Source organism: Leucopleurus acutus (assembly GCF_964270905.1).
Source record: "Leucopleurus acutus genome assembly, chromosome: 1".
NCBI lineage: Eukaryota > Metazoa > Chordata > Mammalia > Artiodactyla > Delphinidae > Leucopleurus > Leucopleurus acutus.
The window spans coordinates 122155242-122179388 of record NC_139142.1 but is presented as its reverse complement, the minus strand read 5'-3'; the positions used below and the strand labels follow the sequence as shown (position 1 = coordinate 122179388).

At 37.8% G+C, this 24147-nt stretch overlaps 1 protein-coding gene across 1 annotated transcript in view; it reads left to right on the top strand.

The window, feature by feature from the left end:
* MYO5A (myosin VA) overlaps positions 1–24147 on the top strand; it is a gene marked incomplete at its 3' end in the record, with an annotated part of 180568 nt that overhangs the window by 79524 nt on the left and 76897 nt on the right. Inside the window, exons 6-12 of the mRNA XM_082847112.1 lie at positions 987–1130; positions 3425–3506; positions 4150–4257; positions 6421–6527; positions 17817–18082; positions 18712–18793; positions 22095–22235. Coding sequence (XP_082703238.1) covers positions 987–1130; positions 3425–3506; positions 4150–4257; positions 6421–6527; positions 17817–18082; positions 18712–18793; positions 22095–22235 — 930 coding nt within the window. The remainder of the gene's footprint in view (positions 1–986; positions 1131–3424; positions 3507–4149; positions 4258–6420; positions 6528–17816; positions 18083–18711; positions 18794–22094; positions 22236–24147) is intronic.

Genomic DNA, 24147 nt, shown 5'->3' with positions numbered 1-24147 from the left:
GTTGACTTTTATGGCTCTGTTACTACTGTTTTCATCACTTGTGTTTGTATTGCCTTTTTTTTTTTGTATTGCTTTCTTAATGCTCCAGAGCATTTTCATATCTTTCTCTCTGCTGTGGTTTCAATATACTAATCCTAATAGTCACAGGCTTTGCGCAGTGAAAGATATTAATTGTATGAAATTATCTTATTAAGCATTTAATTTATGCAGTATGTTAACACTTGCTTTTCTAACTACAGCATGTTTTTTGCTTTGCTTTGAAAGAAAAATTTATAGATGCATGTTACCTAAATCAGAAAGCAATGCATATTCAATTTAAATTTTTAGGATTATATGAAAAATTTAGCAGAAAGTTACATTCTCTGCATTCTTTAGCAGATGTCTTGCAAGTTAGATACAACTATCAAAATCCAAAGCCAAATTTTACTGTCTCTGGTTTCTGAAAATGGCTTTGAATTAAGTGGGTAATTACTAACACTCCACTAATAAGCAGTCCAGCTGGGCCTACTGGCTAAAGAGACCCTGAACACCAAAGCAATATTTCCAGGAAAATATTAATTTGTCTTAACCAGCTTATTTACATAAAACAGACTAAGTTTTTCAAGAAACCAAACCCTGTTATTTAACTAAGAGGGCATGTGCCTAGGCAGCCCCTGGTCCCATCCGTTCTTTTCCTTTGTTGACATGAATGAGTATGTTCCATACCACAAATGGTGGATGAAGACCTCCCAGGCACTGGGCTCGAGTCTGCTGTTTCTGAAAATAATTTGTGCGAGAATAACAAGGCCGATACGGACTATTAGTGTATACCTGTGTGGTTGTGCAGTGAGCAAAGCATACAGTTGTGCCTGCAGGGGCAAAACTGGTTCTGTTTTTAAAAGAATCAATTTTAAAGGCTTGTATTCTTTCTCTCCCTGAACAAATCTGTAAATGTCAGGGCATGAATTGCACTTCTAAAACCTTATTGTTTTCCCTTTGTCTCTTAGTCAATCGGAAATGCTAAGACAACCAGGAATGATAATAGCAGCCGTTTTGGGAAGTACATTGAGATTGGTTTTGATAAGAGACATCGAATCATTGGTGCCAATATGAGAACTTACCTTTTAGAGAAATCCAGAGTGGTGTTCCAGGTAAGCTGGGCAGGTATACATATAGATTGCCATAAAATTCCAGAGCTCGTGTTTGTTGGTGTGCATTTTATTCCCAGATGTTCTTGAGCATGTTATGACAATATTACTGCAATATTACTGCAAACCACACTTGGACTGGAACATGTAAAACAGTGCCTATCAGAGGGTACCCCTTAGACTAATAGTCTTTGGGACTGGGCACTGATTTAGGTTTAATGGTTTTGACTGTTTCCTCCAAATGCTTGTAGGAAAAGCTTAGTTAAGAAGAGACGCTATTAGTTTAGGCTCGTCTGTCACATTTCCCAGTTGATAGGGAAGACATTGGTCTATGCTTCAGTGAGTTACAGTTTAAACTCAGTTCAAGAAAAAAATAATTATCCTTGTCCTTCTTCCCTCCTTCTTCTCTCAGAATGTGATACTGTTTAGATAGAATAATGAGGGTTAAAAGATCTTCACAACTCAGTTGTGAACTACTGTCAGAGAACACACTCAAGTGTATGGATCAGTGCCAGACTTGCATTTGCACATATGCACTTACTCCTTTTCGGGGGGCGGGATCTCAGTTCCGCAACGAGGACTAAACCCAGGCCACGGCAGTGGAAGCCCAGAATCCTCACCAGGGAACTTACTCCTTTTTTATTTGTAAATGGGAAGTACTACACATTACAGCACTGGCAGGTGTGCATTTACATGTTTATAGGTATACTCAGGGAATGTGGACTTATCATTGGAAAACTCCCCATACAGGACTCCTGGTGACCCACTGCATGCTGAGATGGGGTTCCTGTAGTCCCTTAACTAGATGCTCACCATATTGAGGTTCAAATAGCCCTGGCACCGCCATGTAGCAGAGTCTACAATTTCCATTGCACAAGTGTCTTAAGGCTTTGAAACTGTCTGGGACATACTGAGAGTCATGAGTTTGGGCAGCCTAGAGCTACCCTGGCTTTGACTTTGGGGGTGTGCCTGATTTGTGGCTACCTAAATGTAATACCTGATTTGTATAGCAAAGGAATAGTCACCCTCCTCCATTGTTCTAATATCTAGATACATGCAGAGCTGTGTTACTGTGCACACATGTATATATACTTGAATAGGTCCAAAAAAAAATGTTTAGTAGCCAGAGGAAACAGTGGGGGAAATATATGTAGATCTAAGAGAAGATTGAGTCTAAACAGTACAGATTTGATTGATAGGTAGACGATTAAAGGGAAAATGGGTATGGTGACCAGAGGCTAGTAGTGCTTAAGACAGAGTGTTAAGGCCTAATCCTTATTGTCTTGCCTAGAAACATTGAAGCAATTCTAGCTGTTCCCCAACCCACAGGGCTATATAATATTGTGGGTGTTTGGTTATATCAGAGTGAGTCAAACAGTCAGAAAGCGCATACTTGATATTGTCCTTCGTGTACAAAGATGACCAAAGCACTTCTGCAGATCCCCCTGATTTTCTAGTTGTCTGTGTACTGAAACCCCTGACCTCTTGCCTATTCATGCTTGTGGTCATTGGTATATTGTTAATTTGTTTAGTGTATTCTGTGCACTAAACACAGAAAACTAAGTTTTCTTTACCAGACACCAGCCCCTGTTGGGCATCAAACCTGACCTTGGCCTTACTTGCTCTATTCTTCAGTTAACTGAATACACTGCAGAATTCAAGGATATGACAATAGAGTATAATAATATTGTATAAACAATATGATTACAACTGTATTTTTAAAGTATATGTGTGGAAAAAGACTGTCAGAAAATAGTAAGAAATGATCTTAGCATTGTACATGATTTATTTTCTATTTAAAAAATTTTTAATTTATTTTTAAATATATAAACTGAAATGATATGGATGATGTAGTGCATTTGTGGATTTCTTACAAACAGCTACAGTAGATATGGCAAAAATGGGATTTTTTTTTTCTAGTCAAAAGTCTTAGGAAGACCATGAATCTAAGAAAATACTGTGAGAAAATATTGAGTGTTGCAGGAAAAAAATAAAAAGGTTTTAGCTTCCCCCAGAGGCACTGATCTCTTATGACAGTGCCATAGAGCAAGCTGTTCACTAGTTCAAAAAGCATTACTATCAGGTATATTATTTTGAATGTGACCAACAGATACACACTCACACAGATGCACATAGCTAATGAATCACAAGGTTTAATAATCATAGATATGTATTAGGAAATTTGGGAGAGGACAGTTTATTTCATCAAATGAGATAATTAAATTTTTATTTTTATGATTGAATTTTCTGGGTTTTAGATTAAAATGCTGTAATTGAAAACTCTTCTTTTTTCAAAGGCAGAAGAGGAGAGAAACTATCATATCTTCTATCAGCTTTGTGCCTCAGCAAAGTTACCTGAATTTAAAATGCTGCGATTAGGTATGAATATGGCACTAGATTTATTGTGCTGGTATTATCTTACGTTAATTTCTGAGTTCACAAATTTACTTCTTAAAAAGGAGATTATCTCATACTGAAATATTTATGGATGAAATGATCAGAGGCCTACAGTTGGCTTCAAGATAACTCATGGGATGAGGAAGTGGTGAGTGGCTGTATAAATGGAACAAGATTGGCCTTGAGTTGATACTTGTTTAAGATGAGTGATGAGTACACAAGGGCTCATTATACTAGTTTCTGTACTTTTGTATATGTTTGAAATTTGCCTTGATTAAAAGGAAAAAAAATGTAAAGGAGTTTACGTGGTGGAAATCTATGAGGTTCCATAGGTGGAACTCCATGAAGAAGGGAGTAAAGTGTTTGAAGAAATTATCCTAGCCTGTAGATTGGAATAAAACCTTTAGGAAAGGACTATTCATTTCACAAATTCTACAAACATTTCACTCCATTATTTAATTTTGAGTCTTGTATTAAAATATAACTAAAAACACAGGAAGTTGAATTTCAGACTCTATACACTTAATTGTGCTGTCACTGCCTCTAATTCAGAGTGGACATAAGGGTAGAAGTCAAGGCCTTTTCATAGACTGCACACCTTTCAAAAAATTTTCCTTAATTGCAGGAGACGCAAATAACTTTCATTACACGAAGCAAGGTGGCAGTCCTGTGATTGAAGGAGTAGATGATGCCAAGGAGATGGCACAAACCAGGCAGGCCTGCACTTTGCTAGGTATGTAATCTTATTCTTGAATTTTTAGAAGCAATAGCTTTTTGACTCGAGCAACCTTTGATTGGAATATTGGCTTAGCTTCATATTAAGTAGTGAGAATTGTTGAGAGATTTAACATTCATTTTTGGTGTTTTGTTTTTAATTTATTTTTAGATTCTTTATAAAACACAGTTGGACAGCAAATGAGTAAAGTGTTCTCTTGGAGGTGATGGGGACTGTACTGAAATTAGGTTATGGTGATGGTTGCACAACTCTGTAAATTTACTAAAAACCATTGAATTGCATATTTAAAATGGATAAATTTTATGGTATGCAAATTATTCCTCAGTAAAGCTATTTAAAACATACATTCAGGGGCTTCCCTGGTGGCGCAGTGGTTAAGAATCCGCCTGTCAATGCTGGGGACACAGGTTCGAGGCTTGGGCTGGAAAGATCCCACATGCCACGGAGCAACTAAGCCCATGCGCCACAACTACTGAGCCCGCGTGCTGCAACTACTGAAGCCCACACACCTAGAGCCCGTGCTCCGCAACAAGAGAAGCCACCATAATGAGAAGCCCGCACACCGCAACGAAGAGTAGCCCCCACTCGCCACAACTAGAGAAAGCCCATGCGCAGCAACAAAGACCCAGTGCAGCCAAAAATAAAATAAATAAGTTTATTAAAAAAACATACATTGAGGGCATCAGGGGATGTGGGACTGTTTACTTAAATTTTTACAAAATCTGAAAGCTAGAGCCAAATGAAGTGGGTTTCTATACAGAAACTCATGTTTTATAGGATTTTTTTGTGTTTGTTTTTTCGATTTGGGTGTCTTTTGTGGCCTGGAAATGTGGTTGAGCTGGCTTGGTGACAAAATACTGTATTACATGTAGTTTATTCTGTTTCTGAAATAGCTCATGTCACTGTCTTGTTTCTGGATTAAAAAAAATATTGGATCTACATATAAATAAATTGACCTTTAGAAATGTACTTATATAACTTTTAGTGTTGAATTATTTATTTAAAAGCTTCAGAATATGAATAATTCTAAAGTCATATATTGGTACTTTGAGGAGTAACCTGAGGTGAGTTAATTTAATTTAAAAGCATTGCTAATCAGAGTATGGTCCAGGACCACTATGGAGCTTGCAAAAATTTAGAGTCTCAGACCCTGTCTCAGACCTACTAAACCAGACTCTGCATTTTAACCAGATCCATTGGTGATTCATATGCATATTATAGTTTGAGAAACACTGCTTTACTTCCGGGGCTAACTCTGTTTGTAAATAGAAAATTGCAAATTTGAAAAAGCCATAATTCAGGAGATGGCAGAAACATTCCTTGTAAGATGAACTGTCACTTACTCTGTATATAGTTACATATTTGGAAATCATTTTACTATTTTTACTCAAATATAATTTATATGTAATATTCTGGAAAAATCTTACGTTACTGAAAAATGAAGCCCGAGCTGGTAAAATACCAAGGGCTGTCGGGCTTTCTCATCCTGCCTGATCCTTCAGGTCCTGCTCTAATGCTGTGTTTAGATACTCGCTCATCAGGCTGGGGTGCAACACCAGCCTGAGCACTTCTAATCTTGGGGTCTCCTTGACTTATAGTTGGTCTGTAGTTAGAAGAAGTAATTAAATAATCTGACTTAAAACAGCCTTATTGGGCTACAACTTGCATTTGGAGTAAAGATAAATAGAAAAGGTAATAATGTTAATGAGATACTTAAATTCAGTGTGTGACAATGATGGTGATAGTTTATTTAGCACCTACCATGTGTCACATAGTGTGTTAAGTTTACTATGTGCATTTTCTTATTTAATGTTTACACACTCCCTTTGAGATAGTCCCTATTGTCCCTGTATCTGAAATGAGAAAACAGAAGGATAGAAGGGTGAAGTTACCTGCCAATGTGAGATGGCAGGTCAGGAGCAGAGCCAGGCCTCAAGCTGAGGTCTGTCTCATTCCACAGCCCATGCTCTCAACCATAATGCTAAAGCGCATTATGTGTTAATGTCAACAAAGATGAAAGTGTTGTTAACTATGACACATTATAATATGTACAACATCTGGCATCATTCAAGGGTTAAAGATGGGCTTAAAATTGTGTGCTATAATTGTTTAGTTCCTGTTCTGAAATTGATCACTTGTTCATTTACTCTGCTGTTTCAGGAATTAGTGAATCTTATCAGATGGGAATTTTCCGAATACTTGCTGGCATCCTTCACTTAGGCAATGTTGGATTTATGTCTCGAGATTCAGACAGCTGCACAATCCCTGTAAGTTCAGAGCAAGCTTCCTGTGATGACAGTTGATTTATATTTTAGTTTTGTTGATTCTTTATGGAAACAATGTGTTTGAAGTCTCTCTATTAACTAACATTAGTAACTATCACAGAGGTAATTATTAGACAGATACACTATGCAGAGTAGAATCTTGAATTGTAAACAAAGAAAAGTGGATTCAGATCCCTGGTGCACAGTGATTGGGGTGGGGGGCGCGGAGGGAGGGGAGGAGAGAACTTGGATATATGTCTGAGCCATATAAACAGCAGTGGGAAATATTAGATGTAAAAGTTGGATTGGTGAGACTAGAGAGAAGGGCTCATTTGGCCCATGGCTCACGTAGCAGAATTGGTAAGTTCATTTGTCTCCTCAGCTGTGGAAATGTAATATGGTTTAAAAGTTACTGAAGAAACGGTTAAAAGTGGTTACTCCTGGGAAGAAGAATTAGATGGCTGGGGAGATAGGGCGTCTTCACTATGATTTATATGTTCTTCCGCACATAGTGATAACTACACACTGAGAATTAAAATTCAGTTCATTTGTTTAAACTGTAACAAAACGTGACAGTCTTAGATTGTTCTCATTAGGCATTTGTGATTTGTGGTATTTTCTGATCACCACCATCAAAGATCACACACACACACATACTCACACTTACACACACGACATAGACAGTATATATTTATTAGGTATTTTTAACTTTATTAAAATGGAGGCAGTTTTAATATAATTCTTTTTCCATCCTGCTTCCTCAAGGAGTATAATAGGAAACAATTTTGAGATTTATGTTTCACTCTTAGGACACCCAAGTTGATATTTGCAAATCTACATGTAGATTAATTCATGTGACTTAAATTTGGGTAAATTAGACTTCAGTTTTGAAATACGTGTTTCAGTGTCTCTGCCTGGGTTCAATCCCAACTTTACTATTTACTCTCTATGTTTTGGGATGCTTAGCTTTTCTGAACCTCAGTTTGCTCATCTGTAAAATGAAAGAGACTTTCTTTTCTAGCAGTTTTGGACTGGTTGCTCTGATTGAGCTTCATGCTGGATAAATTATATTTTAAAATATTTTTAATAAATACATAAGAACTTCTCAGAGGCCATAAACTGAGTGAAAACAGGAACTCAGGGAATGAAGCAGAACTCTGAAACTAAGACTCACTTGGAGGGCGTTGCTGAACCCAGTGACGTTGAGCTTCGGTTTTCATAATCAAATGGGGTGCAGAAGACAAAAAAAACAAAGCCTAGGACTCGTATAAACAGGGGAACAGGAAGGAAAACTCCTGGCTAAAGCTGAGACCCTAAATGAGGAATTTGCTCACCACACTCTCCAAGAGTACAAAGAAAAAGCAAGTCTCAAAGCTAAGTGGAGGGGGAAGACAGAGTTCCCTAAAAATTTATAACAATAAACTGACCCTCACACATACTTCCCAGTCTGATTTCATAGTTCCTGGATGGTCCTCAAAAGCCACATACACAAAACTTAGTTTAAATTGGGCCTGGATTGGTAGTGCCCTGGATGCCTGACAGAAGCAAATGCAAATCCACCTTCAATCCAGGACTCAACAGAGTCCCAGAAGAAAAGTTACAAGAAATATTGGCTCACAGTCAAAAATCTCAAATCCCATGATAAAACAAAATAGAGTTAGGTGAAACAACAGAGAGCGGCGTCAAACCTACTAATAATGCTGAAAGAAATTAACAGCATATTTGACACAACTGAGTAGGGAAGTGATGAGCTGGAAGACAGAAGTGAAGAAATGGTGCAAAATGCAGCATGGGCCCCAAGCTGGAACCCTTAACAATAGTTAAAAGAGACAAAGGATGGAGTAATAAAATCTAATTTTAATATAATGAGAATTCCTAAGGGAGACAAAGAAGAGAATGAGACAGACATAATGTTTGAAGAGGTAATTACTAACAAATTTCAGAACTTGTGAAAATGACACTACACCACAGATTTGGAAAGGCCAAAAAATCCCAGTTAGGATAAATAAAAAGAAATCCACACCTAGGCACACTGTAATGCTACCACAGGCGAAGAGAAAAATCTTAAAACAGGAGAGAAATAAGACATACTACTCTTGAAGTAGCAATTAAACTGATAGCTCACTTCCCAACTGCAGTAGTAGGAGCCAGAAAACAGGGGACTATCATCAGTGTTCTAGAGTAAATAACTACTAACTTAGAACTGTATATCCAGTAAAGATACCTTTCTACAATGAGGAAAAAAACAGAGGTGTTTTCAGACAAATAGAAACTTGTGAGAATTTGTCACCAATAGGCCCTCACTAAAGGAAATATTAAAAGACATAGTTTAGGCAGAAGGAAAGGGATCCAGATACAAGATCTAAAATTCCAGAAGAAATGGTGAATCAATAAACTAGTAAAGGGCTTCCCTGGTGGCGCAGTGGTTGGGAATCTGCCTGCCAATGCAGGGGACACAGGTTTGAGCCCTGGTCCGGGAAGATCCCACATGCCACAGAGCAGCTAGGCCCATGAGCCACAACTACTGAAGCCCGTGCACCTAGAGCCCATGCTTTGCAACGGGAGAGGGCACCACAATGAGAGGCCCACGCACTGTGGCAGGGAGTGGCCTCGGCTCGCCACAACTGGAGAGGGCCCACACATAGCAGCGAAGACCCAATGCAGCCATATATAAATAAAATGTTTTTAAAAATAAATAAACTAGTAAAGTATGGGCAAATGTAGATAAAATTTGATTAATTAAAAGAATAATAATAATGACTAGTGTATTGGGCCACAAAATACTTATTCATTACAGAGGGAAAGGTAGTGGAGAAACCTGGCAGATACTCCCTTAACCAAGCAACCAGTCAGCATCACATGAGTTCTGATGCAGCACCCTGAGGAGGGTGCCACATCACTTCTCTAGCATTCCGGCCAAAAAGGCATGGCCCAAATCTGAGGCAACATAATACAGACCCAAACTGAGAGATATACTATTCTTCTAAAATGTCAAGTTCTCAAAAGACAAAAAAAAAGAGTGAAGAGCTATTCAAATTAAAGGTGATTAATGAAACAAGATGACTAAATTCAATGTATAAACGTAGATTGGATCCTGGACCACAGAAATGTGGCCCCCCCCAAGCCCGCCCTCACAGGACATTATTAGGTCAATCAGCAAAATTTGAATTAGATCTGCAGGCTAGGTAATAGGGTTGTATCATTGCTAATTTCCTGATTTTACTCACTATACTATAGTTTTATAAGATAATGTCTTTGGATTTTAGGAAATGAACAGTGAAATATTTAGAACCAAAAGGGCATCATGTTTGTAACATGCTCTCAAAAGCTTCTGAAAAAATAACATGTATGTATATGTACGTGAAAGAGTGAGAAAGAGAATGATGCAAGCAAACTCGGTAAAATATTAATATTTAGGGAATCTGGGTGAAGGGAATTCTTAGTACTCTTCTTGCAACTTTTCTGTTAGTCTGAAATTAGTTCAAAATAAAAAGTTTTAAAAAAATAAAGTGAATCACCAGCCCCTCCTTCCCCCCAAAAAGATGGAACTAAAGTACTGGATAACAAAGCTTATAGATTAGGATGGAGTGTTTGGAGTTTGTGTTAGTTAAGTACACTAAGTTAACTAATGTAACTTAATGCTTCTATCATAAAAATAGAAACAGAAGGTAAACCTTTCAAACTAGTAGAGAGAAAAATTAACTGAAAAAAATAATCCAAACATAGCAAGAGAGGTAGAGAAAATTTTAGAAAAGGTGGGACAAGTAAAGGCACAAAAGAAGGTAGAAATAATTACAAATGAACCAGTGTTTCAGCTAATATGGACTGTCAGACTGGTTTTAGAATTCAGGTATGTACTTTTGAAAGACGCATTCCTAAAACATAAAGGTACAGATAGTTCGAAAGTAAAAGGTTTAGAAAACACACACCATAATAGCTAGAAAAAAACTGGCAGACCTGTATTGATACTGGACAAAAAAGACTTTGAGGCCAAAAGCAATACTGGAGATAGAGTCACTATGTATTTTTATTTTGAATTTTATTTGTTTATTTACACAGCAGGTTCTTATTAGTCATCCATTTTATACATATCAGTGTATACATGTCAATCTCAATCTCCCAGTTCATCACACACACACACACACACACACACACACACACACACACACACACCTGCCACTTTGCCTCCTTGGTGTCCATACATTTGTTCTCTGCATCTGTGTCTCAATTTCTGCCTTGCATACTGGTTCATCTGTACCATTGATCTAGGTTCCACATATATGTGTTAATATATGACATTTGTTTTTCTCTTTCTGACTTACTTCACTCTGTATGACAGTCTCTAGATCCATCCACGTCTCTACAAATGACCCAATTTCGTTCTTTTTTATGGCTGAGTAATATTCCATTGTATATATGTACCACATCTTCTTTATCCATTCATCTGTCGATGGGCATTTAGGTTGCTTCCATGTCCTGGCTATTGTAAATAGTGCTACAATGAACATTGGGGTACATGTGTCTTTTTGAATTATGGTTTTCTCAGGGTGTATGCCCAGTAGTGGGATTGCTGGGTCATATGGTAATTCTATTTTTAGTTTTTTAAGGAACCTCCATACTGTTCTCCATTGTAGCTGTATCAATTTACATTCCCACCAACAGTACAAGAGGGTTCCCTTTTCTCAACACCCTCTCCAGCATTTGTTTTTTGTAGATTTTCTGATGATGCCCATTCTAACTGGTGTGAGGTGATACCTCATTGTAGATTTGATTTGCATTTCTCTAATAATTAGTGATGTTGAGCAGCTTTTTATGTGCTTCTTGGCCATCTGTTTGTCTTCTTTGGAGAAATGTCTATTTAGGTCTTCTGCCCACTTTTGGATTGGGTTGTTTATTTTTTTAATATTGAGCTGTGTGAGCTCTTTATATATTTTGGAGATTAATCCTTTCTCTGTTGATTTGTTTGCAAATATTTTCTTCCATTCTGAGGGTTGTCTTTTGGTCTTGTTTGTAGTTTCCTTTGCTGTACAAAAACTTTTAAGTTTCATTAGGTCCCATTTGTTTATTTTTGTTTTTATTTCCATTACTCTAGGAGGTGGACCAAAAAAGATCTTGCTGTGATTTATGTCAAAGAGTGTTCTTCCTATGTTTTCCTCTAAGAGTTTATAGTGTCAGGTCTTACATTTAGGTCTCTAATCCATTTTGAGTTTATTTTTGTGTATGGGGTTAGGGAGTGTTCTAATATCATTCTTTTACATGTAGCTGTCCAGTTCTCCCAGCACCACTTATTGAAGAGGCTGTCTTTTCTCCATTGTATATCCTTGCCTCCTTTGTCATAGATTAGTTGACCATAGATGCGTGGGTTTATCTCTGGGCTTTCTATCCTATTCCATTGATCTATATTTCTGTTTTTGTGCCAGTACTATATTATCTTGATTACTGTAGCTTTGTAGTATAGTCTGAAGTCTGGGAGCCTTATTCCTCCAGCTCTGTTTTTTTCCCTCAAGACTGCTTTGGCTATTCGGGGTCTTTTGTGTCTCCATACAAATTTTAAGATTTTTTTGTTCTAGTTCTGTAAAAAATGCCATTGGTAATTTGATGGGGATTACACTGAATCTGTAGATCGCTTTGGGTAGTATAGTCATTTTCACAGTGTTGATTATTCCAATCCAAGAACACGGTATATCTCTCCATCTGTTGGTATCATCTTTAATTTCTTTCATCAGTGTCGTATAATTTTCTGCATACAGGTCTTTTGCCTCCCTAGGTAGGTTTATTCCTAGGTATTCTATTCTTTTTGTTAAAAATGGGAGTGTTTCCTTAATTTCTCTTTCAGATTTTTCATCATTAGTATATAGGAATGCAAGAGATTTCTGTGCATTAATTTTGTATCCTGCAACTTTACCAAATTCATTGATTAGCTCTAGTAGTTTTCTGGTGGCATCTTTTTCTCTACCTATAGTATCATGTCATCTGCAATCAGTGACAGTGTTACTTCTTCTTTTCCAGTTTGTATTCCTTTTATTTATTTCTCTTCTCTGATTGCTGTGGCTAGGACTTCCAAAGCTATGTTGAATAATAGTGGTGAGAGTGGACATCCTTGTCTTGTTCCTGATCTGAGAGGAAATGCTTTCAGTTTTTCACCATAGAGAATGATGTTTGCTGTGTGTTTGTTCTATATGGCCTTTATTATGTTGAGGTAGGTTCCCTCTATACCTACTTTCTGGAGAGTTTTTATCATAAATGGGTGTTGAATTTTGTCAAAAGCTTTTTCTGCATCTGTTGAGATGATCATGTTTTTAGTTTTCAATTTGTTAATATGGTGTATCACATTGATTGATTTCTGTACATTGAAGAGTCCTTGCGTCCCTGGGATAAGTCCCACTTGATCATGGTGTATGATCCTTTTAATGTGTTGTTGGGTTCTGTTTGCTAGTATTTTGTTGAGGATTTTTGCATCTGTATTCATCAGTGATATTGGTCTGTAATTTCCTTTTTTTTTATAGTATCTTTGTCTGCTTTTGGTATCAGGGTGATGGTGGTCTCATAGAATGAGTTTGGGAGTGTTCCTTCCTCTGCAATTTTTTGGAAGAGTTTGAAAAGGATGAGTTTTAGCTCTTCTCTAAATGTTTGATAGAATACACCTGTGAAGCCATCTGGTCCTGGACTTTGTTGGAAGATTTTTAATCACAGTTTCCATTTCATTACTTGTGATTGGTCTGTTCATATTTTCTATTTCTTCCTGGTTCAGTCTTGGAAGGTTATACCTCTGTCAGAATTTGTCTGTTTATTCCAGGTTGTCCATTTTATTGGCATAGAGTTGCTTGTAGTAGTCTCTTAGGATGCTTTGTATCTCTGTAGTGTCTGTTGTAACTTCTCCTTTTTCATTTCTAATTTTAATGATTTGAGTCCTCTCCCTCTTTTTCTTGATGAGTCTGGCTAATGGTTTATCAATTTGGTTTATCTCCTCAAAGAACCAGTTTTTAGTTTTATTGATCTTTGCTATTGTTTTCTTTGTTTCTATTTCATTTATTTCTGCTCTGATATTTATGATTTCTTTCCTTCTAATAACTTTGGGTTTTGTTTGTTCTTCTTTCTGTAGTTCCTTTAGGTGTAAGGTTAGATTGTTTATTTGAGATGTTTGTTGTTTCTTGAGGTAGGATTATATTGCTATAAACTCCCCTCTTAGAACTGCTTTTGCTGCATCCCATAGGTTTTGGATCGTCATGTTTTCTTTGTCATTTGTCTCTAGGTAGTTTTTGATTTCCTCTTTGATTTCTTCAGTGATCTCTTAGTTATTTAGTAAAGTATTGGTTAGCCTCCACTTGTTTGTGTTTTTGATGTTTTTTTCCCTGTAATTGATTTCTAATCTCATAGCGTTGTGGCCAGAAAAGATGCTTGATATGATTTCAGTTTTCTTAAATTTACTTAGGCTTGACTTGTGACCCAAGATGTGATCAATCCTGGAGAATATTCTGTGCACACTTGAGAAGAAAGTGTAATCTGCTGGTTTTGGATGGAATGTCCTATAAATATCGATTAAATCTATCTGGTCTATTGTGTCATTTAAAGCTTCTGTTTCCTTATTAATTTTTGGTCGGGATGATCTGTCCATTGGTGTAAGTGAGGTGTTAAAGTCCCCCACTATTATTGTGTTACTGTCAATTTCCTCTTTTATAGCTGTTAGCAGTTGCCTTATGTATTGAGGTGCTCCTATGTTGGGTGCATATATATTTATAATTGTTATATCTTCCTCTTGGATTGATCCCTTGATCATTATGTAGTGTCCTTCCTTGTCTCTTGTAACATTCTTTATTTTAAAGTCTGTTTTATCTGATATAAGTATTGCTACTCCAGCTTTCTTTTGATTTCCGTTTGCATGGAATATCTTTTTCCATCCCCTAACTTTCAGTCTGTATGTGTCCCTAGGTCTGAAGTGGGTCTCTTGTAGACAGCATATATATGGGTCTTGTTTTTGTATTCATTCAGCAAGCCTCTGTCTTTTGGTTGGAGCATTTAATCCATTCACTTTTAAGGTAATTATCGATATGTATGTTCCTATTACCATTTTCTTAATTGTTTTGGGTTTGTTTTTGTAGGTCCTTTTCTTCTCTTGTGTTTCCCACTTAGAGAAGTTCCTTTAGCATTTGTTGTAGAGGTGGTTTCGTGGTTGCTGAATTCTCTTACCTTATGTTTGTCTGTAAAGCTTTTGATTTCTCCATCGAATCTGAACGAGATCCTTGCCGGGTAGAGTCATCTTGGTTGTAGTTTCTTCCGTTTCATCACTTTAAATATGTCATGCCACTCCCTTCTGGCTTGTAGAGTTTCTGCTGAGTTTCTGAACTCCTTATGGGAGTTCCCTTGTATGTTATTTGTCGTTTTTCCCTTGCTGCTTTCAATAATTTTTCTTTGTCTTTAATTTTTGCCAATTTGATTACTATGTGTCTCAGCGTGTTTCTCCTTGGGTTTATCCTGTATGGGACTCTCTGTGCTTCCTGGACTTGGGTGGCTATTTCCTTTCCCATGTTTGGGAAGTTTTCGACTCTAATCTCTTCAAATATTTTCTCGGGTTCTTGCTCTCTCTCTTCCCCTTTTGGGACCCCTGTAATGAGAATGTTGTTGTGTTTAATGTTGTCTCAGATGTCTCTTAGGCTGTCTTCATTTCTTTTCATTCTTTTTTCTTGATTCTGTTCTGCAACAGTGAATTCCACCATTATGTCTTCCAGGTCACTTATCTGTTCTTCTGCCTCAGTTATTCTGCTATTGATTCCTTCTAATGTAGTTTTCAATTCAGTTATTGTATTGTTCATCTCTGTTTGTTTATTCTTTAATTCTTCTAGGTCTTTGTTAAACACTTCTTACATCTTCTCGATCTTTGCCTCCATTCTTTTTCCGAGGTCCTGGATCATCTTCACTATCATTATTTTTTTATATATTTTTTAACATCTTTGTTAGAGTATAATTGCTTTACAATGGTGTGTCAGTTTCTGCTTTATAACAAAGCGAATCAGTTATACATATACATATGTCCCCATATCTCTTCCCTCTTGCATCTCCCTCCCTCCCACCCTCGCTATCCCACCCCTCTAGGTGGTCACAGAGCACCGAGATGATCTCCCTGTGCTATGCGGCTGCTTCCCACTACCTATCTATTTTACATTTGGTAGTGTATATATGTCCATGTCACTCTCTCACTTTGTCACAGCTTACCCTTCCCCCTCCCCGTATCCTCAAGTCCATTCTCTAGTAGCTCTGCATCTTACTTCCCGTCTTGCCCCTAGGTTCTTCTGACCATTTTCTTTCTTTTTTTTTTTTTTTAGATTCCATGTGTATGTGTTGGCATACGGTATTTGTTTTTCTCTTTCTGACTGACTTCACTCTGTATGACAGTCTCTAGGTCCATCCACCTCACTACAAGTAACTCAGTTCCGTTCCTTTTTATGGCTGAGTAATATTCCATTTTGTATATATGCCACATCCCCACATAGCCCAGGGAGATCAGCTCAGTGCTTTGTGACCACCTAGAGGGGTGGAATAGGGAGAGTGGGAGGGAGGGAGACGCAAGAGGGAAGAGATTTGGGCACATATGTATATGTATAATTGATTCACTTTGTTATAAAGCAGAAACTGACACACCATTGTAAAGCAATTATACTCCAATAAAGATGTTAAAAAAAAAGACAAATCCATCATAGTGGGATATTACTGACCTCTCTAAATTATTGATAGGTAAAGAAGTCCAAAAATTAGTTAAGTTATAGAAAATTTGAACAAAACAGTTAACAACGTTGATCTAATAGAATGTTTAGAGAGTGCTGATCCGCTTCTAAATGGTGTCACACCATTCATGTATATAAATGAATGAAATAAGCTGCTTATTTAAGGGAGTTGATCCATGTTGTTGGTAATGGTGGTGATTTGTATCTGAAGTGATTACTTGGGAGGAGGGGAGATGAAAGAAGGAAGGGACTGCTTCAGTGGGAAGGGTCAGGGGATGAGGCTGTCAGGAGACCCAGGTTCTAATGGCAATTCTGACATAAACTTGTTGTGTGATATTTTTTTTAAAATATTTATTTATTTATTTGGCTATGCCGGGTCTTAGTTGTGGCATGCGGGATCTGTACTTGCGGCATGCGAAGTCTAGTTCCCTGACAAGGGATCAAACCTGAGCCTCCTGCATTGGGAGCGTGGAGCCTTAGCCACTGGACCACCAGGGAAATCCGTGGTTGTGTGATTTTCAACAAACTATTCTCTTGGATCTTATTTCCTCATTTGTAAATTAGAGATAAGAGTGTTCACCCTACCTATTCCCCAGGAATGTTATCAGATGCAGTTGAAACGTGTGAGTGAAGATGTTGAAAAATATAATGCACTAACATGGGTTAAATTAAACAAGTATTTATTGAATGCCTACTCATGCAAAGCCTGTGGAAGACAGCTGTAGGGGATACAGGGATCCCTGTAGGTGATACAGGGGATGCTTAGATTAGAGATTATAGTCTAAGAAGTCACACAAATAACCATCAGGTTAACTGTTTATAACCCTTCAGTACCCCCACCATGGGCCCCCATTGCTCTTAGCGGAAAGACCAGCCATAGTATAGCCTCTGGCTTCATCTCATATATTTTCTCCCTCACTCAGCTTCAATCCCTCACATCTCTGGTTTCCCTCCCACCACACGACTTCTCTACCAGATGTCCCCTCAGTTTGGAAGACCCTTTCACCGAGTTAACACCTTCTCATCCTTCAGATCTCAACTCCATTTCTCAAGGCCCTGTCTCCTGCCTCCCTCAATAGGGCATTCTCCTTTCACATGGCATCTTAGTATAGTGTCCTCCTTTGTAGTAATTTTAATTTTAGGGAGCAATCATTTAGTTAACACCTATTTCCCCTGGTGACTCTAAGTTCTAGGAGGACAGGGTACATGTCTGTTTTTGTTTGCTGGAATATAATAGACGCTCAGTAAACATTTGTAGACAAGCTGACTCATTTTCTGACTGACTGACTGACTGACTGACTGAATGTGCCTGAAGAGAGATCCAAACAAGTACTCTCAGGAAACAAAGGAAGAGGTAATTTTTAAAATGAGCCCTAGAAGAGATTACAAAGTGCTGCCTAGATGCTGGTTTGATGGATGATTGTGATTATCATTGATCAGCTTCAGGTGATCTTGGTGTTCGTTATAACAAAGAAATTGTGGGGTTTTAATTGTTCCCTCTTTGTTAGTATTTTTTAGTAAATTTTTGCTTAATTGATCTGGTCCTAGGAAATAACCCATTCTCTTTTGGCAGCCCAGGCATGAACCTCTCAGCATCTTCTGTGACCTCATGGCTGTGGACTTTGAGGAGATGTGTCACTGGCTCTGCCATCGGAAGCTGGCTACTGCCGCAGAGACATACATCAAGCCCATCTCCAAGCTGCAGGCCACGAATGCCCGCGATGCACTGGCCAAGCACATCTATGCCAAGCTCTTTAACTGGATTGTAGATCATGTCAATCAGGTTCTCCATTCTGCTGTCAAACAGCACTCTTTTATCGGCGTGCTGGACATTTATGGGTAAGTGTGTTTGGCTTAGTGGTCTGAGCGTTTCTTTCTAGAGACTATTTAGTAACTCTAAGTGGGTATTTGATTATGTTTCCTACTGGTGAGGAGAAGGGAAAATTAGAAGAGAATTTTTTAAAGTCTAATTTCATTTGCTAGTTTGCCTTCTCTGGGTACCTTTCTTTAATGTTAAAACCCTTCCTGTACATTTGCGCTGTACGATGCCTTTTTCATTATCTGGTTCAGTTTTTCAAAAGACTGTATGAAATTTCTATTCCCCGTTCCTTTCTGTGTGTATATAGACACTGTGCATCTGTGACCTGACAAGAGCAATGGCTTTATCGTAATTCTCATTGTTCCCTACTTGAGGATGAATATGCCGTCCAAAGCATATACTGTTAGACACGTCCATAGGCTGCAGCCTTTAAAAAATCTCTCTGCCACCTGGCTGATGCTTATCTGCTGGGTACATATTTCATGTTACTGAGTTAAAAACCCTTATTTATCTTCACTGATGTGGAAAGAAAGTTTCACAATGTTGAGGAATTTCCTTTTTCTTTCTTTCTGATTTGCACATTTTGAATATTTTTTTAAAGTTATTTCTTCCTTTTTCTCCTCTTCCCATATTATTTTTGGTTTTACAGATTTGAAACATTTGAGATAAATAGTTTTGAACAGTTCTGCATAAATTATGCAAATGAAAAACTACAGCAGCAATTCAATATGGTAAGAATTTTCTTGCTTGAATAATGTTCTACCAAAAATTATTCTCTCGAATTCCTAGTATGTGTTTAAAGTTTGGTTCTGGAAATGAAGTTGTGAATTACAATTATTATCTATGGTTTAAAACAGCTAAACTGCTGAGGAATTTAGGATTAATAAATGCTGCAACCTTGGAAAGATGTTTATGGTCCAGATTGGATTCAAGGTCATCCTTGGATTGCTGTCTGAGAATAGTGAAAACTTGGTCCAAATAAATTGAGAGAGGGAAGCCGAAAGTGTGTTAAGTAGTAATATAGGGGGTGTAAAACTTTGATCCCAGGGATATCCTTCAGTTGGTCGTTCCTGAGGCTATCTATATGTGGAGTTATGACTGTCTTAACTCTTACTTGCTGTATTAGCAAGAGGTCAGAACAAGAAAGCCAGGACATATTCTCTTTTCTATATATATATATATATCAATAAATCAATAGATACTGTTTCAAATGAATAAATAAAAAAATAACTGGTAAGCATATTCTTTAGAGGTAAATATTAGAAGAAATAGCTGAGGGAGTTAAAAACGGTCACTTCCAGGGAATGAGACTGGGGTTGGGGAGGGATAGGACAAAGGATTGTTGCTCGTCATCGTAAAACCTTTAAACTATTTCATTTTCAAAAAATATTGCATGTACTTTGATAAAAATTTGGACCACCTTTATTTAGCAAATTAAGCTACTTAGTACAGTGAAATAATGTAGAGGTGATCTTAAAATCTTAGGCTTATGACTGTTTCTACAAGAATATGACTGGTGTATTTTGCATCTCTGCATAAGGAACATTAATAAAAACCTATCAGAGACTAAATTGAGCTTTATTTTTTCTCAAGGTTTTCCTGAGTTTCTTAATATTTTAATCAGTTGTACAGCCTTCTGTTCTCTCCCAGTATCTTTTGGCACAAGGTGACTAGAAGTATAAGGAACCAGTGCCAGCCTTATTAAGGACTGGCTAATTTGTTTATTTCTCAAGGACCTCATATCTCTGCATGTGTGTTTCTGACTCTCTCCTTTCTCTTTCCCTCTTTCTGTCTCTATCCATCTCTTTCTCCTCTCTCTCTCTCTCTCTCTCTCACACACACACACACACACACACACACACACACACTGCATCCTAGCCTCTCTCTGCACAACTGCTCCACTCCCTCTTATCAGATGGCATATATTTTTCTTCTGTTCTGTATATATTTTGTCAAGGTTTCTGCTTCCTCACTCACCTCACACTTCCTGTGAACCAAGCAGTGGTTGGAATGCTCCCATCCTCTTAACTTGTTTAACTCTCATTCATCTTGACTTCTTTCAGCATCAGCTTCCACTGTTAATTGCCTGTTTCCTAGTTTTTATACCCGAGAAACAGAATTTGATTAACCCAGTTCATTCGTTCATCAGAGATCTCTGGCACTTGACTAGCTGTGACTAGGAGCATGGGGTCTCACAGTAAAGAATTTGGTGCTTAGGGCTGCTGCCTCAGCAGGGGCTGTGGGTAGGGCAGTGGGCAGCAGAAACGTGGTGATTGGCAGGTTTAGTGCTTGGAGGCATTACCTTATCCACCAAGGATCTCTTGCCATATTGAACCTCATGCCCACCTGTCATTTTGGCAATTGAGAATTGAAAATTTTTGAGGCCCCATGGATTTTGCCAAACTAAACGTAGAGACTTGTATGAGAAACAGGCTCTAAAGTTTGGAGCAGTGTTTTTGTTGTCAATGTGGAAACTGCACTGCATGTAAATTAATGAATTTAAAAAAAGATAGGGCTCATTGTTTTGGAAATTATTGGTACCATCAGACAGGGCATCTTGCTGACACATGGTGCCCTATTTGCCTTCTCATTAATCAAAAGAACAGAAGAAATTTGCTTTCTAATTAACATGACATAAATATTCATATGGATGACAGGTTTGGTTGTCATTGTTTTTTTTAACTAAAGCTTTTGCAGCTGGTTAGACTATAAATGCTGTAAATGAGCCAAGAGCAGTATTATAATAAGTGTAGAATAAAGTGGAAAAGTTCCAGATGCGTGAGGAGAGTAAAGCATCAGAAATCTTGGTAACCCCTAAGTTTCATGGGGTTTTGGGTTCTAGGAAATATATGTTGTCTGGTAATAGCCACAGAGGGCTTATCTTCCCAGAAAAGTTGCAAGATGTGTGAGATGAACCAAGGTGACAAAGGAGACAAGAAAGAAAGCAGAACCCTCCAAGAACAAATGAGTAGAGGTCATTAGCATCTGTAGAGACTAGAATTTATGGGTTGGCTTCATTGGCTGTGCAGCTTGAAGCAGGAGCTGCAGCAGTGGTTGGATTGCCCTTCCCTCCTGGACCAACTTAACTACCTTTCACTGAAGAACTCAGATCACACAGCCCTTCCTCAAGGAAGCCTTCCCTCGCCACCCTGTATCCAAACTGGATAAGGACTCCTGCTCTCATAGCTTGCCATTATTTTCCTCTGGAACATTATTACAGTTTGTAATTACATTTCTTGTGAATACTTGATTTCTGTTTCTCCCACTAGTCTTCAAAGTCCATGAGGGCAGAGCCCATGTCTATTTTGCTAATGGTATGCAGTGACTGGCCTAGGATAGGCAGTCAGTACATATTTCTGCTAAATGCTTCAGCCATTGCTTCTCAATGGAGATGAGAAGCATTTAGCAGAAATAGCAATGGATTCATAGTGGTTGCAGCTGCTTGCAGATTTGGATGTAGAAGCCAGAAAAGTGAGCCGTAGATTCCCTGACTGTGGAGGATAATCAAGGCAGACACAAAAGACCAACTGTTAATCTAATTCTGAGACACATGAACTTCAACACCACAGTCCCTTAAGAGAATTACTTTGTTATGCTGTAAGCATCACCCAGAATGTTTCAGTAGTCTGGAGGGCATCCTCTCTGCATAGTCGTTCAAGGCTAGCTAAGGCATTTCTGTGTCCATGTGGTCAGCAACACTGTGCAATAATTTAAGGGACCAAAAAGTATATAGTGCAGTTTGGGATGTATATCAAAAAATCAAAAAGACTGCCATATTTATCAGCTATTTAAGTATTCACATACTTAGATTTTCTTGTTTGCCGAAAATCCTATATTGCTGAGGCTTTACTGTCTGTGGTTTATATTTGCTTTCTCATTTTGTTCTCTGCATGTAAATCATGCTTCTCCAAGATGGTTGCTAGAAGCCATTGACTATCTCAAATTATGTTGGTGTCCTTTTATAAATGTTTCTTGACTAACATTATTTATGACAATGATGCAGTAATGCCAGCTTTTTCTTTTTCATTTCAGCATGTCTTCAAATTAGAACAAGAGGAATATATGAAAGAACAAATTCCATGGACACTCATAGATTTTTATGATAATCAGCCTTGCATTAATCTTATAGAATCTAAACTGGGCATTCTAGATTTGCTGGATGAGGAATGCAGGGTAAGTATGATCTTCTGATGTACTTAGTGTATGAAAATTGATACATCAAGGTCAAATGGTAAATGGGTTTAAGCAGAGATTCACTAGTACACCATGAGGTGCCATGGTGGCAACAAGTGGAGGTCACCCTAACTTGCATTCTGAAGGGTCACTAGACCCAAAGAGTTCAAAATACATTTGAAACCAGGAGAATCTCCCTTCTCATTGGCATTAGATACAACTACTACCAATTTTAGCCACTTTTGTTATTGATATGCTTATATTTGGTACTTTCTGTTCAGTGGTATGGTATAGTTAAAGAAATGCAAGAAATTATACAAAAGGCATTTTGAATAACAGTTCTAAATATCCATAATTTTAAAATTGACTAGTTGTTCTTTAGTACTGATATATATGGTGGAGAGGGAGTTTTAGCTTTAATATTTGAAGATGCAGCATGTGGAAAGTATATCAGATCCCCAGCTTTACTGCTAACTGAGTTATCCTAGACAAATAACCTATCCTCTCTCTTAGTTGCTCTTTAATTTATATGCCATAAATTACCACTTAACGTAGGTTGATCCTCCTAAGCATCCAGATTTCCTGCAACATTAAGAATGCAAAGACAAATACTGTATCTTTTCACGTATATGTAGAATCTAAAAAATAAAACAAACAAGTGAATGTAACAAAACAAAAAGAGCCTCACAGATACTAGAGAACAAACTAGTGGTTACCATTGCGAAGATGGTTAGGGGGAAGGGCAAGATAGGTGAAGGCGGGATTAAGAGGAACAAACTACTAGTTATAAGATAAATAAGAGATACAAGGATGTTATGTACAGCACAGGGAATATAGCCAATATTTTATAATAACTTCACATGGAGTATAATCTATAAAAATATTGAATCACTATATTGTACTGAAACTAATATAATATTATATGTCAACTGTACTTCAGTAAACAAAAAGAATGCATGTAAAGGTGCTCAACCTTGCTTGAAATTAAATTAAATGTAAATCAAAACAAAAATGGGATACTGCTTTTTACCTATCAAATGAGTTTAAATTTGATAATACCAAATTGATATTTTTTTCAACGACTTTTTTTTTTTTTGGCGGTACGCGGGCCTCTCACTGCTGTGGCCTCTCCCGTTGCGGAGCACAGGCTCCGGAAGCGCAGGCTCAGCGGCCATGGCTCATGGGCCCAGCTGCTCCGTGGCATGTGGGATCCTCCCGGACTGGGGCACAAACCCGTGTTCCCTGCATCGGCAGGTGGACTCTCAAGCACTCTGCCACCAGGGAAGCCCCTTAACGATGTTTTTGGTGTGGACCATTTTTAAAGTCTTTATTGAATTTGTTACAGTATTGCTTCTGTTTTATGTTTTGATTTTTTGGCCACAAGGCATGTGGGATCTTAGCTCCCCAGCCAGGGATCGAACCCGCACCCCCTACATTGGAAGGCCAAGTCTCAACCACTGGACCCCCAGGGAAGTCCACCAGATTGACATTTATTGCATATATACTCTTGATGAAGGGCATGAGTTAGTACAACGTATTTTTGAGGAAATTTGACAATATTTGTGAAGATTTTAAATACACATACCTTTTGACCCAGCCGTGGAACTGCTGAGAATTTACCCTATGAATATACTTATAAAAGTATTCAAGCTTTTTGTGTAAAAGGAGCCATTGTGGCAGTTTTCATAATAACAAAAAATCAGTATCAACCTAGTGGCCATAAATACAAGAATGCTATTGTTAAGAAGAAAAAAAAATGCAAGGAGTTTATAGAATAATCCTATTTGTGTCCATGCCTTTAAAGACAGAAAGATAAAGAAATTGGTGGAAATGGTGAGAGGAGACTATTCTCTATTTTATACCTTTCTGAATTATATAAATGGCCCACTGTGTGCAAATGTTATTTTTATTT